Source organism: Heloderma suspectum, chromosome 4, assembly GCF_057233095.1.
Source record: "Heloderma suspectum isolate Gila_16-S chromosome 4, 16-S_ref, whole genome shotgun sequence".
Taxonomy (NCBI): domain Eukaryota; kingdom Metazoa; phylum Chordata; class Lepidosauria; order Squamata; family Helodermatidae; genus Heloderma; species Heloderma suspectum.
This window is the reverse complement of record NC_139461.1, coordinates 216792028-216806223: the sequence shown is the minus strand read 5'-3', so window position 1 is coordinate 216806223 and position 14196 is coordinate 216792028. Positions and strand designations below refer to the sequence as shown.

The following is a 14196-nucleotide window of genomic DNA, read 5'->3' as shown; positions in this document are numbered from 1 at the left end:
GACTAATTGACACATGCTTTCTGTTTATGAAAATTGCATATTTTTCTCCTTTTTCCAATGGATGCAGTGACAGTACACAAGCTGATGCCAACACGAAGGAATTCTGGGTAAACATGCCAAATTTGATGACTCATTTAAAGAAAGTGTCAGAACAGAAACCACAAGCAACATATTATAATGTGGATATGCTTAAATATCAGGTGAGGTCTTTTACAGAGTTTACTCTTCTGAAAGTGGTAGCTAATTTTATTTAATTTTTATTTAAAATATTTCTAGGCTGTGTTTCAGGGCAGGAGAGTTGCCATGGCAGAAATCATAGGCATCGTTTCATCATAAACTTTCCAGTTAACAGTTTTACTTGCCAGGGAGTACTTCGCATTGTTTTTTGCCTATTTTTATCACGATTCCCTATGTCCATTCATCAAAATGTTACCCCAGTGACTTTTAAAAAATAATGTTATTCCTTCAGCCCTAATACATACTAAATGCTCTCTTTCTCTCTTATAAGGTATCAGCCCAGGGTATTCAGTCTACTCCATTGAATCTTGCAGTGAACTGGCGGTGTGACCCTACAAGCACTGATCTACGTGTTGACTATAAATATAATCTAGAGGCAATGACTACACCAGTAGCTTTAAACAATGTGCAGTTCCTTGTCCCCATAGATGGAGGAGTGACGAAACTTCAAGCTGTGCTTCCACCTGCAATTTGGTATGAATAAGGGCTGATCCTTGATCCCTCCTTGCTCTTATTGACCTGGTTTGGACAACACAGTGCGACTTGTCATGGGTTATTTAACCCATGATAAGCTGCAGTGCCTGCAAGCACCACTTTGCATATCCAACCGCCGTTCGGGGGTTGTCTTGTCTTGTGAACCTGGCGAGCGTGGGTTATGTGAGGGCTTAAACAATCTTCACATAACCCATGGTCTGTTCTAGTCTTGTTTAACCCACACTTCAGCCACACTTGCTGGGTTCACACAACCATGACAACCCATGAGTTTGGGCTGTATATGCAGAATGGCAGTTCCAGGCACTGCAATCTCATTGTAATAACGCATGGTGGGCTGTTGTGTCGTGCAAACTGACCCACTGCACTGTTCTTAATGGCTGAAGCTGAGCCAGCCTTTTGGACAACCTGCCATGTGTCCTGGGAAGCCACAGTCATTAAGAGCAACATGCTGATTAAAATCCTGACACAGTTCTGTCTGAACAATTTAGTGTTTGGAATGTCAGTGCAACTTACTTCTCAGCAAGCATGCATGGGGTTCTAGCAATGCCAATTAGAACACATTGTGCAGCTATTCCATCTTTTTCTCCCTAACTGATTTTCTGCAGTAAGAAAGAAGTGGCGGGAACACACATGAGGGTTACGAGTGAAAGACGATGACATTTGCACCCCTGTAAAATTCCTTGAATGAGGCAGGATGATGGCAGCATAAAAGCCTCGCTTAGAAGCATCCAGTGACTGGGTTCACACAACACGGCAACCCATCATGGGCAGCGAGCCATGGTGAGTTGTTGTGTTGTCTGAACCCGGAATGTTTTCCATGGATGGCTTATTTTTCGAGAACAAGCTACACCAAGAATCCATGGCTTGTTGTTCAGTTGTTCTTGCCCATGATGGATTATCATGTCATCCGAACCCAGGAGACCGATTTTATCATGGGTTGCAGTGACTGGCTATAGAGTCTCCCATCAAGAGCGGTAAAAAAAACCCCGTGCCACTTGCTTTTCGTGATCTCACTAGTGACTGCCTTCCACCAATGCCAGAATGGCACTTTGGAAGGACTGTCACTCATTCTCCAGCTTTTTTATTTTTCAGTGCCTCAAAAATGCAAAATTGGGGTTGTATTGTTGTTGTTGTTGTTGTCATTGTTATTATTTGCCAAGGAATGAAAAGGAATAGTGATTGGAGCAGGGAGGGAGAGACAAGACTATTTTTCCGCCAAGTCCTCTCGGATATGTGCCGGAGTTGGCTGGAGGACTGAGGGGGGAGAAAGGGGAGAAGAACTCATGGCAAATCCAACTGTCTGTTGGGTGTACTGTGGGTTGTTTCACAAACAAACAACCCACCATGGCTTATTCGCAGGGCGGCTTAGCATGACGTGTGAACCCACCCATAGACTCTCAGTGTAATAGTATATTTTTCTTGAAAGGTGCAAAGAGGGCCTTTTTAAAACATGTAAAGCAAATATTGGCATAGCCTAATATTTAGTACTACAAATAGGAGACAAGGTACTCCAATTTCCTGTAGTTAATACCTGTGATTATTTGACTTTGATCATCACCATTACTTAATAATGAGAAGAAGACTTGGGCCAAACTACAACAGCAGACCCATCTGCTTTGGCATTTATAACTTCTAAGAGCTTTTCATCCAAACAGATGTTTTGGGAATGTTAGCTTACCTAAGGCCAAATAGGTATGGGAACTTCCTGTGTTCTCAGTACAATGCTGTAACATTAAGCTGAAAGGCATAGAAAAAGCTCTGTACTAAGTGTCACAGGAGTGTTTTGCACTGACATCCTATACTGGATCATTTCAGGTTTCCTCTCTCACCCATCCACCCCTGTTGCCCCCTACTGTGCAGGCAAGCATGGGCTAAAGATGTGGTATAAATAGGACTATGGCATTAGGTGTGCAGTATTCAATTTACTTGCAATTTATAATCACACAGTTTCAATGTTTTGGAAAGGCACCATCAGTATTCTTAGTCCTTATATGAGCAAGCTCTTCTCTTGTTTTTAGGAACACTGAACAACAAAGGATATTGTGGAGGATTCCTGATATTTCACAAAAATCAGAAAATGGAGGTAATAACACAATAACACATATTTCTGCAAAATATGGCCCCTCCAGGAAATTCCTGACTTGTATGGCGGATAACTTCCTCCTACAGAAAGTAGAGGAAGGAACTAGAGGATTGGCTATCCTTGACTTGATCCTAACCAACAGAGATGACTTAGTGGATAAAGTAGGAGTCACAGGAACTCTGAGGGAAAGCGACCATGTTATACTTGAGTTCTTGGTTCTAAAGGAAGCAAAAATTGAGTGTAGCCAAACCCATACCCTGGATTTTAAGAAAGCTGATTTTAATAAACTCAGAACAATGCTAAGTAAGGTCCCATGGCAAGCAACTCTAATGAGAAAAGGAGTCCAAGATGGGTGGGAGTTTTTAAAGAAGTAACTGCTCAAGGCACAACTACAAACAATTCCAACAAGAAACAAAGGTGGAAGACAACAGAAGAAGCCAGTGTGGCTTCACAAAAAGCTTAGAGGTGACTTAAAAACAAAAAAGTACATATATAGGAAGTGGAAGGAAGGCCAAGCAACAAAGGAAGAGTACAGGCAGGTAGCACAGAATTGCAGGGATGGTGTCAGGAAGGCTACAGCTGAGAACGAGCTGAGATTAGCAAGGGAGGCCAAAAGCAACAAAAAAGCTTTCTTCAGCTACGTGCATAGTAAAAGACAGAGGAAAGAAATAGTGGCTCAGCTATTAAATAAGGATGGCAAAATGATAACAGATGACAAAGGCAGAAGTGCTCAATTCCTACTTTGGCTCAGTCTTCCCGCAAAAGAGGGTCTGTGACCCCCCTGGCAAAGGCGAAGTACAGGCCAATGGAGCAGGCTTGCAGGTTGAGATCGATAGGCATATGGTCAAGAAACACCTAATTACGTTGAATGAGTTCAAATGTCCAGGGCCAGATGAACTGCATCCTAGAGTAATAAAGGAACTGGCAGAAGAACTCTCAGAACCGCTGTCTATTCTCTCTGAGAAATCATGGAGGACAAGTGAAGTGCCAGATGACTGGAGGAGGCTAATGTTGTCCCTATCTTCAAAAAGGGTAAAACGGAGGAACCTGGGAACTACAGACCAGTCAGTCTGACATCAATCCCTGGGAAAATTCTGGAGCAGATGATAACGTAATCCATCTGTAAGCACCTTGAAAACAATGCAGTGATTAGTCGAAGCCAACATGGATTTGTCAAGAACAAATCCTGCCAGACGAATCTGATCTCATTTTTTGATCAAGTAACCTCCCTTGTGGACTGTGGGAATGCTGTGGACATAATATACCTCAACTTCAGCAAAGCTTTCAAGAAAGTGCCCCATGATATCCTGATGAGCAAACTAGCTCGAAGTGGGCTAGATGAAACAACGATCCGGTGGATCCACAGTTGGCTACAGAATCAGACTCAAAGAGTGCTTTTCAATGGGACCTTCTCAAACTGGGGAGAGATAACGAGCGGGGTACCGCAGGGCTCAGTCCTGGGCCCAGTGCTCTTCAACATTTTTATTAATGACTTGGAGGAGGAGGTGCAGGGAATGCTGATCAGATTTGCAGATGACACAAAATTGGGCGGGATAGCTAATACTTTGGAAGACAGAAACAAAATTCAAAGTGATCTTGACAGACTGGAGCGCTGGGCAGAAAATAACAGAATGAAATTTAATGGGGATAAATGCCAAGTTGTGCAACTAGGAAAAAGAAACCAAAAGCACAGTTACAAGATGGGGGATATGTGGCTCAACAACACTACAAGCGAGAAGGATCTTGGAATTGTTGTAGATCACAAGCTGAATATGAGCCAACAATGGGATGTGGCTGCAAAAATGGCAAATGCTCTTTTGGGCTGCATCAATAGAAGCATAGCTTCCAAATCACGGGAAGTACTAGTTCCCCTCTACTCAGCACTGGTTAGGCCTCATCTGGAGTACTGTGTCCAGTTTTGGGCACCATACTTTAAGAAGGATGCAGACAAGCTGGAGAGGGTTCAGAGGATGGCAATGAAGATGATCAGGGGACTGGAAACAAAGCCCTATGAAGAGAGACTGAAAGAACTGGGCATGTTTAGCCTTGAGATGAGAAGACTGAGGGGAGATATGATAGCGCTGTTCAAGTACTGGAAAGGCTGTCACAGAGAGGAAGACCAGGATCTCTTCTCGATCATTGCAGAATGCAGGACATGGAATAATGGGCTCAAGTTACAGGAAGCCAGATTCCGGCCAAACATCAGGAAAAACTTCCTGACTGGAGGCATTCAAGACGAGACTGGACAGCCATCTGTCAGGGATGCTCTGACTTGGATTCCTGCATTGAGCAGGGGGTTGGACTCAATGGCCTTGTAGGCCCCTTCCAACCCTACTATTCTATGATTCTAAGCTTACATACCCTGAAAGCTCAGTCTCTTCAGGCTGCCTTCAACCTTGATTATCTGTGTTCTCTTGTACTAGTGAGTTCCCTCTTATTCCATCCTCAGTATTCCTTTATCACTTGTACCTGTCATCTCCCACCTTGGGTGTGGAGACCTGTTTAACAGTGCTACCATAGAAGTTTTTAAGTGAATTTAAGATTGTTTGAGAACACCAGCATTTCCTGTTTGTGCACATTTATTTCTTTTGTCCCTCAGTTTTTTGTTTTTGATTTGTTTGCTTTTTAAATTCTGGTGACATAGTGTTGCATAGGTCAAACAAACAAAATCTTTGTTCAGTATCTGACATTTCAATTTCTACCTAGTTTTTAAATAATAATTAATCAGTTACTTTTATATTCCATAATTTCTTGCTCCCAGTTCTTAATACCTAGGTCACCATTGACACATCAAATTTCTTTCAGACATGTTGAAGGGAGAGTCGTGTTCCCTTAGATCTACACTCTCTGGACCACTATATATGCTGACGGAGGCGTATGCCCATGTTCTACTGAATTTACAAATTCAATAAATTTCATCCATACCCCTTCAAACTTATCTGTCTTTAATTGCCCTTGGGCTATCCTTAATTCTTGTGTCAATTTCTCTAGGAGAGCAATTTGCCATATTCTCTGGTACCAGCTTTCAATATGAAGCCCTTTACAATCCTTCCAGTGTTTGGCTATCAACCATCTTGCTGCTAACAGTAAATGACTCACCAATTCCTTACTTTGCTGTCCGACATCTGATCCTATATATAAATTTAACATGGCTAAATGTGGAGATGGGTGAACCCATTGTCTTTTTATAGAGCTAATCTCTGAAATACCATTTCCTAAAATTTATTTACCTTGGGACACTCCTACCACATATGCATATATGCTCCTATACCTGTGCACCTCCAGCACTCCGGGAAGGTCCCACGGCTCATCTTTGATAATTTCCTTGGTGTGAGATGCCATCTGTGGCTCTCTCTGTTGTTTTTGATCAGATTTGCATGTACTACAAAAATCTTCCACAGTTTGACCAGAAATGACACTAGGATAAAAGAAATGAGTGTGCACACCATGAATAATTAAGGCTCTTTATGATCACCTACAGCTCTTTGCAGAAGCTATACTCTTTGCCTATCTACATGTTATTTTTTGCCATAGGGACTGGCATACATAGGGTGAGTTTCCCATCCCTGAGCTGTATAATGAGGCAGAACTTAGTGTATGAGTTGGCACCATCAGGTAACGTATTACTGCCTCCCAGCTATCATCACTATTTACATAGTTTGTGGGAGGAGAAACTTTCTTCATAACGGGAGGCAGAGGAAAAGTTAAATATCAGGTAAAGCCTGATTCCTTCAGTGAGTTCTGCTTCACTATACGGCCTAGAGTTGGGAAACTCATCATGGAGGTGTCAATCACCGGTTAAACTAACATCTAAACAGAGTCTCAAACCTTAGAACATAAACTTTCTGGGCAGGGATGATGAGTCTCTTAACCCAGAACCACTAATCCAGCATGTTTAATTTTTTTTAAGTGGGGAGAGGCTTTTGTGAGCCATGTAATTAGAATCATGTTCCATTCCCAGCTTAGAACAGTTAAGGGTTTATATATGTTTCATGGCATCACTCCCACCAAAACCAAGAGACAGTCCTGGTTCAAAGGATGGGGCAATCCCAGGAGAGCTGTGTGAGATTTAAACTGCAAGTGCAGGAAGTGGTAGGTTGCTACTATCCAACCTCAGTGAGATCTACCCCTTTGGTGTCGCCCCTTCAGGGTTGCAATGAAGGCAAAGACCCTGATCCTGGTGAACTGCAATGGGGCATATAGAAGGTAGTACTCCACTGTGTTAAGAGGGGAGGAGGTACTGGGTCAGATCCATTGTTAGTCCTGCCTATTGTTGACCCATTGAACTGAATGGGACTTAAGTTAGTCATGTCCATGCCTTTCAATTGGTCTACTATAAGTAGCATAAAACTGGATACAGCTGAATGGATAAAAAGCCCAGTTGAGAACTGGGGATTGGGCTGTTCGGTGAGATGGAACTGCCTACTACCTTGATTATATTGGCTCCTTGTAGGACCTACTACAGAGAACAGAGTATTTTTTGGACAGCTGCTCTGATATTTTGATAATTTTGACATGTTATTGGGATAAATTCATTATTGAAATGTCATTACTATGTTACTATTATATTTATGAATTTATGTTGAAAAGTTATTTCTGTGTACCGGTGTTTTATTATTGGTGTTTTATTATTTCTTGTTCAGATATGCTCTGAGCAGCTTTGGACACAAAGTTATTGTGGACTAGTGGCATACAAATAAAAGTGCTAACAGTATATGTGCAGCACAATGCTATGCATGTTTCCTTGGAAGTATATCCCACTGTGTTCAGTGGGGATTACTCCCAGATAAGTGCGCATAGGATTGCTACCTAAAAATCTCAGTTGCTCAGGAGGAGGTTGGGATGGTATGATCCTGGTCTGACAATAGCTTACCCCAATGCCCTCCCGCTGGGCCTGCTGTGCACACACACATTTTCTCATTATGTCCCACTTTTATAATATACTTGCTGAATTTTCAACCTGAAGGTGTGGGCTCATTGCTGGCACGATTCCAATTATCTGAGGGACCAAGCAAACCTTCCACCTTGGTTGTGCAATTCACCAGTGAAGGGAGCACTCTGTCCAGCTGTGATATCGAGCTTGTTGGAGCCGGATACCGTTTTTCACTTATTAAAAAGAGGTTTGCAGCAGGTAAGAACATCCTAGATTCTCTGTATATCAGTAAGATGGAGAGCTGGATGATTAGGTCAGAATGATATGGTTTTCAGTGTCATTAGGTCTGGATGCCTACTTCCAGTCTTGCCAGCTGTTAAAAGGTGCATGGTCCCTCTAGTAATTAATAGGGGTATACACCAACCACAAATTCAGTTAGGTCCCTGCTTTGGAAAGCAGTTGACTTCAGCGCTCACCGATTCAGAGGCCGCCCATTGCAACTCAAGTTAGGGATGTATGAATCCCTTACCTGGCTCCGTTCAGGGGCATCTGCAGTGGAGGAGAGGCACTCTGTCCCTCCCTCCAGAATCCTCCCTGGCCAGCTCCGCTCCGCGGCAACTCCATGGAGCCGCCAGCCAGGGCCGGCCGCAGCCGGATTCCGGCTGCTGCAGGGCTGCTGCGGCCACAAATGGCAGCCGCTACGCCGGCCACCATTTGCATCCCTGCCAAGCTGTGATAGGCTACGTAAGTATTTACGTAACCTATCACAGCAAAAGGCAGCCACGCAAATGGCAGCTGCAGCAGCCTGGCAGCGGTTGGAAGAGGAGCCGGAGCCGCCGCATCCGCCACCAGGTAGGCTCCGTCCCGGGGGGATTCCGCGGGGTGGCGAGGGGATTGCCCCATTCTGCCACGGACTCTGGGGGGCCAGATTCTAAAGAATCCGGCCTCACTGGAGTCCATGGCAGATTCTCCAACATCCCTAACTCAAGTTTGTTTCTCAATTCAGAAAGCAGGTTTTCATGCCTCCCACTGGAAATCAACAAATGGCTATAACTTTTTTTCTGTTATGTCAGGACTGGATTATATTTGCAGGCATAGTAGTCCCTTGAGGGAACTGTGCCTGCCAAAGTTCAGACAAATAGCTGCGGAGGGTTTTGTGCTACACACCTTTAAACTTTGATTGATTGATTTTTTTAAGGGAATTGCCAGTGACTTTTTTTTTTTTTTTGACGAATTGGATGAAATTTACAGGATAGCTTTCCTCTTCTGAGGGGATCAAGCCTGCCAGGCTTCAGATAAATAGGTGCGGGCAGCTTTGTGCAAGTTTGGGGGTTTCCCAAAATCAGCAAAATCAATCAATCAGCATTGGGGTGGCCCTAGTTATGAAACCTCCAAAATTCCAGAGGGATAGGTGTAGCATTTTTGTGTGGATGGAGAGTGTTCAAATTTAGGGTGGGGGGCTGCTTATCTTCCCCTTACTCCCCCCCCCCACATGCTTTTTTTGGTGATTTGCATGGAAATAGCATATGTCATAGAGGTATGCCTAGGCAAGAAATCTGCAAAACTTCAGAAGGGCTAGGGACCTATGTTGAATGAAAAACAGTTTAAGGCTTTGTTTTCTGCTCAGTTGACAGCAAAGACACAGAAAGTGCCATAGGACAGGGCTGAATTATGGATTTTGTGCATACAGTGGTAGAGGCAGAAAGACTTCAACATCTAAGTCCCCAGTGATACACCTTCCCAGGTCCTGTAGACTCCACTAAACTTTTAACATTCCTGCTCCTAGGAGAGAGAACTAACAAAACACACTGCCTGTGCCTATGTGTTCCTCTGAATCCCAAATCTTCGAGTGTTCAGATTCAGATTCAATCTGCTTGAAATGAGCCCTGCTTCGATTTGGACATGTCCAGAATTTGTCTGAATTCGCCTGATATGGTTTGGGATTTGGCACACCCATAGTAGTTAAGGATTTAGAATGTGAAGCTGGCCACGTTTTTATAATTAATCCAGTGTTTGTTTGTTTATAATTAATCCAGTCAAATTCTGTAGGGTCAACCTTCCCATTAAACAAGTGAGGCAGCCAGGCACAGGTAGCATATTTAAAGAACAACATGTTGTAAATTAGGTTATTACAATATTTTCACCAAAATGCAGGATTCCATTTGGACTTCCTGCCTCAATTATCAGAATATCTTAGACTATATCTGGACAACTGGACCTGCAATAATCAGGAGTTATAAGTCCAGCTTCAATAAGTTATAAAAATTGTTTTGACCTCTCTCTCCTGATCCTATGCCCCTTGTGGACAAATCATACTGAGTTTCAGACAGCACTCCCTAGCCTAAATAAATTATTCACAATATTTTTTAAAGGGAAAAGGACATGTAAGCATGATTTAGCAATCCTGAAGCATATCTGTGAGGAATCTTTCTATAAATAGCAGTTTGACGATGATAGGCACTTTGTTCTATTGGATGAAGTCTAGATGCATTCAGTCTCCACTAAAGGAATGCGTGTGGAAGTCCACATTTCATAACTTAATCTACTGTTTAGCCCTCACCTTTACTCTTGTAATTTAATTTATACTATTGTAAATTGTCATGAGTTTGTTTATACAAATAAATACGAGTTTTACAAATTCTGTAAACATTTATTTTAACGCAACTTTTATTATTTTCCTTACAGGAAAATACCTGGCAGATAACTAACAGAAGTTTATGCAAGTATGTGGAGAATCCATATAGCTGAGGACTGCTGTGGGTGGACAGGTTTTATATGCTGTTTGAGGGGAAACTAACTAAATCCTGTACTCTGGACATTTCTGTTGGAAGTGTCAGCAGCTTTCAACATTTCTCCCTCAAAAAATACCGTGTTGACCAGTCCTACAGTATTTACTTCTAGATGTAATATTGTTAATGTTTTAAATTGTAATTATTGTATTTGTAAATTGTACTCATTCCAGTAAGGCTGTATTTTGGCAGTTAGACACTTGAGTTTTAGCATTTTACCATTCATGAAATGGGTGTAATTTAAACTGTGGTATATACATTTAATAGTAGTACTGTTGAATGGCACAATGCTTTCAGAGGTAGATAACATTTTGTCAATATATACAACTTGAATTCAATGCTAATAGCTGTGAGAAAGGGGGTGCCTCAAAAAGAAAGTTAACTAGATAAACTGCAAATTCACTTGATTTTTTCTTTAGTCCTCAGTATATGTCATATAAAGAGTTATATGAATAAACAGGTATATATTTAAATATTTGGTTGATTTAACTCCAGAACAGTTCAGTAAATGTTGAGGTGGTTATAATTAATTTCTCAAAATGATATAAAATGTATTTTTTCCACTTTAAACACTTTTTCATATTTTCACCATAAAAAAAATCAGCCTGTAAGAACAAGATTTTTTAAAGCTTCCAGAAAAACTAGTACAAGTTCCAGCTAAAATGAAGCATGTGCTGAAATAGTTTTCTGTTTCTTCCCATTAGTCTGACCAGATGCATATGGGGTGATAAAGAGCACTATCTACTAGAAACCTCCCCACTATGCAAGCCCTATTGAAACGCAAGAAAGCACAGCCGGGAGGCAAAGCAGTTCCAGTTATTTTCATTAAGACTTGCCTGGGAGACGTTTCTGGTGGATCATGTTCAAAGTAAGCCAACAATTTAAAAATATAAAGTAACTACTTTGAGTAATACATCTCTTTATGGCTGCTGTTTGATTTCAACAGTCTCTGACTTTGTAGGCATGCTTGTTTATTTTTACAGTACCACTGGCTTGCAAATTATTCCCTAAGAATGCCATTTTTCCTCCTCCTGTCAGTTACTAAGATGAGTGAGAGGAAGAAGAGCTTCAAAGTAACATACGATATGTTGGTTCCTGATTTAGGCCTATTTAAAGGTATACCTATCAAAATCAGTGGGACTTTAGTCTGGAACCAACCCTATGTATTTTTCTTCATTTGCAAAGGTTTGTAGCCTTTTAGAGAAAACCATTACCTGTACTTGAAAGCCAGGAAGAACAGAGGGTTTTGTGTGGAGAATTGGCAGCATAATCATTAACAGTACTGGATTCTCAGCTCTTTTTCAATTATTTAACTGCCAGGATATTCTGCTTTCTTCAAGCAGATATTTAGGCCTCAGGTTTCTAATCAGTTGTGAGGTATTTCTTACACCTATCATGAAGAAAAGAATAGCTTTAAAAATGCTTTTGAATTCACCCACATTGCTAAAATGCTTGCTAGGTATCCACAGGCAATGTCGTTTTAGTTCTGTGGCATTTGTTCATCTGGAAGTTAAGCTTGCGGTCTGAATTACAGTAGGAGCTAATGAGGGCCATGATGAGAGGGCACACTGGAGTTGTGCAGAGGGTCACAAGACTAGTGGATAGTATCCATGCCACCTTTTTGTGTGCACACAACTAGTATTTTTGTAAACTGAGGTCTAAATAGGTTGGCATCCAACTGTCTCATTTGCATGTGAAAATGGCTGTGCTTGAGAAAACAGTTATGTCTGCATTAAAACAAGCAGACAAAACTAGAGGCTCTCCTGGAACTCCGGACATAAATAGATGTCTTTAAATTTTAAACGAGCATGGGAAATATATATGCTACAGCAATATAAGCTGGAAATCCATGTAACATTAGAATGGGGAAAAATATTAGAGTGAATTCATTTTGGTATGAGCCTTGGATTAGAAACCCAAGGAGCTAATTTTGAAGAAAATATAATGTACAACAAAGAAAAAATAACTGTTTTTTCCTTTGGTTTCTCTGGTTTCTCTGTACCACAGAAAAATTATAAAAGTTGATTTTGTGAATTGCTAGAACTCTGCATGGCTTGAGACAGGAAACCTGAGCTTTGTCTTGGCATTCCTAAAAGTTGCCGTATTAAAAGTATTTCTGATCTTTTGGTGTGAAAGTAAAATCAGGCTGCTGATGACATTTGGTGACATCCATCATGATGCTTAACATTACTAAAGCTGGAGTGAGGAAAAGCAACTGTCTGTCTTGCTTTAATGGATGGAGAACTTTGGGCAGGATCCAGTGGGGCCGCTCATTTATGGAATGTGTCAGGTCAGCAGAGCTCCCTTCTGCTAACCTGCCCTGTTCTGGAAACGAGCATTTCTGCTCATTTAGGGTTATTTTTAGCACTCGATCCCACAAGCGCATAGGCACAATAAGTGTGTCCATTGCTGTGCTTTTCCTTTTTTTAACTTCTGAAATATTCCCATTGCCAGGCAGTCTGATAATTATGTCCCCTTTCAGAAATGTATGCAAATTTTAACACAAATTTTGAATCCAAAGCTGATTTCAACAGAAAGTTCACAAATTCTGACTTGAATTAGAAGCTTAATTTTGTGCAAATGACTCATGATGTACATTTGAAGAGCATTTATTTCCAAATGGACTTTCAGTGCTTGAAAGAAATCAATCTTTTAAAAAACAAAATAAGAGCAAGTAAAGGAGCCTGAAAATCTTTAAACTCTAAGCAGACAAGTAGATGGAGATAAATATATTCAAAGCAAATGAATGTGGCATATCTGCAACATAAAAATATAATCTAGCTCAGTCTTAAGAAAGATTTTATATAGATTCTCAAAATGTTAGTCCTGAACAGAAGAAAATGATGTTTTGCTTTTCTCCAATTTGCAAATTATCAGCCTTATATAGCATCTAAAGTAGTAGTACCCATACTTTCCATCAAAAAGTCCTGTCTCATGGTCAGTTTGTCCTAACTTTTAATGCAATTCTAATCCCAGCACTTTGTGCCGCAGGGTGTCCAATCTTAGCTGCTGGCAACCCTGGAGATCCATCCGCATGCCTCCCTGTAACTATTGAGACTCTTGTCCCACCACTGATGTTGAAAAAGAAAATGAATACATGTCCAGTCATTAAAAATTAAAAAAAACAATTTCTTTGCCAAGTTCTTGTTGTAAAAGAAGCTCTTGTACAAGCTTGATTTGTATTCCTCTTTCACCACAAATAGAAACACTTGCAGTAGCCACAGGCTTTACCAAGAGCTTTTTAGTGAGTATTGATCCTTATTCTAGACATACAGTTAGAAATATTAAAAATACTGACCATGTAATCTAAGATTGGCTGTTCTTTAAATTCAGGTGATGAGTATCTGACCTAGAAACGGAGAATACAAAGTGGGGGAATTAATGTCACTTTCAACTTGGTACAAACATGTACTCTGATCTGATCCTAGAGTGATTTACTAAAAATATCATACTGCTTTTAAGGGAACTTAACCTTCAAGTAAAATGTTTTTAGGATTGTAGCCTTGCATATAAAATCTGGGTTATAAATTAATCATCAGAGAAAAAGAAACATTTTGCAAAATAAAAAGGCAGTTCTAAAACAATTTTTCTAAAGCCTTAAACAGCAAAGTAATACTGGGCACAATCTATTACCATTGCTCCTCTGTAGTGGTTCTATTCTGTCAAAGTTGCGCACATCATTTTTCTACCAGCCAAAATATTGCCTCATGCAAAGAAAG

At 40.9% G+C, this 14196-nt stretch overlaps 1 protein-coding gene across 2 annotated transcripts in view; it reads left to right on the top strand.

Annotated features, from left to right (window-relative positions):
• SGIP1 (SH3GL interacting endocytic adaptor 1) overlaps positions 1 to 12614 on the top strand; it is a 196126-nt gene extending 183512 nt beyond the window's left edge. For both annotated transcript variants that reach the window (XM_084852291.1, XM_084852292.1), the window contains 5 exons: positions 68 to 200; positions 509 to 711; positions 2751 to 2815; positions 7782 to 7946; positions 10374 to 12614. In XM_084852291.1, the coding sequence (XP_084708417.1) occupies positions 68 to 200; positions 509 to 711; positions 2751 to 2815; positions 7782 to 7946; positions 10374 to 10396 (589 nt within the window). In that variant the 3' untranslated portion in view covers positions 10397 to 12614. The remainder of the gene's footprint in view (positions 1 to 67; positions 201 to 508; positions 712 to 2750; positions 2816 to 7781; positions 7947 to 10373) is intronic.
• The last annotated feature ends 1582 nt before the right edge of the window (positions 12615 to 14196 follow it).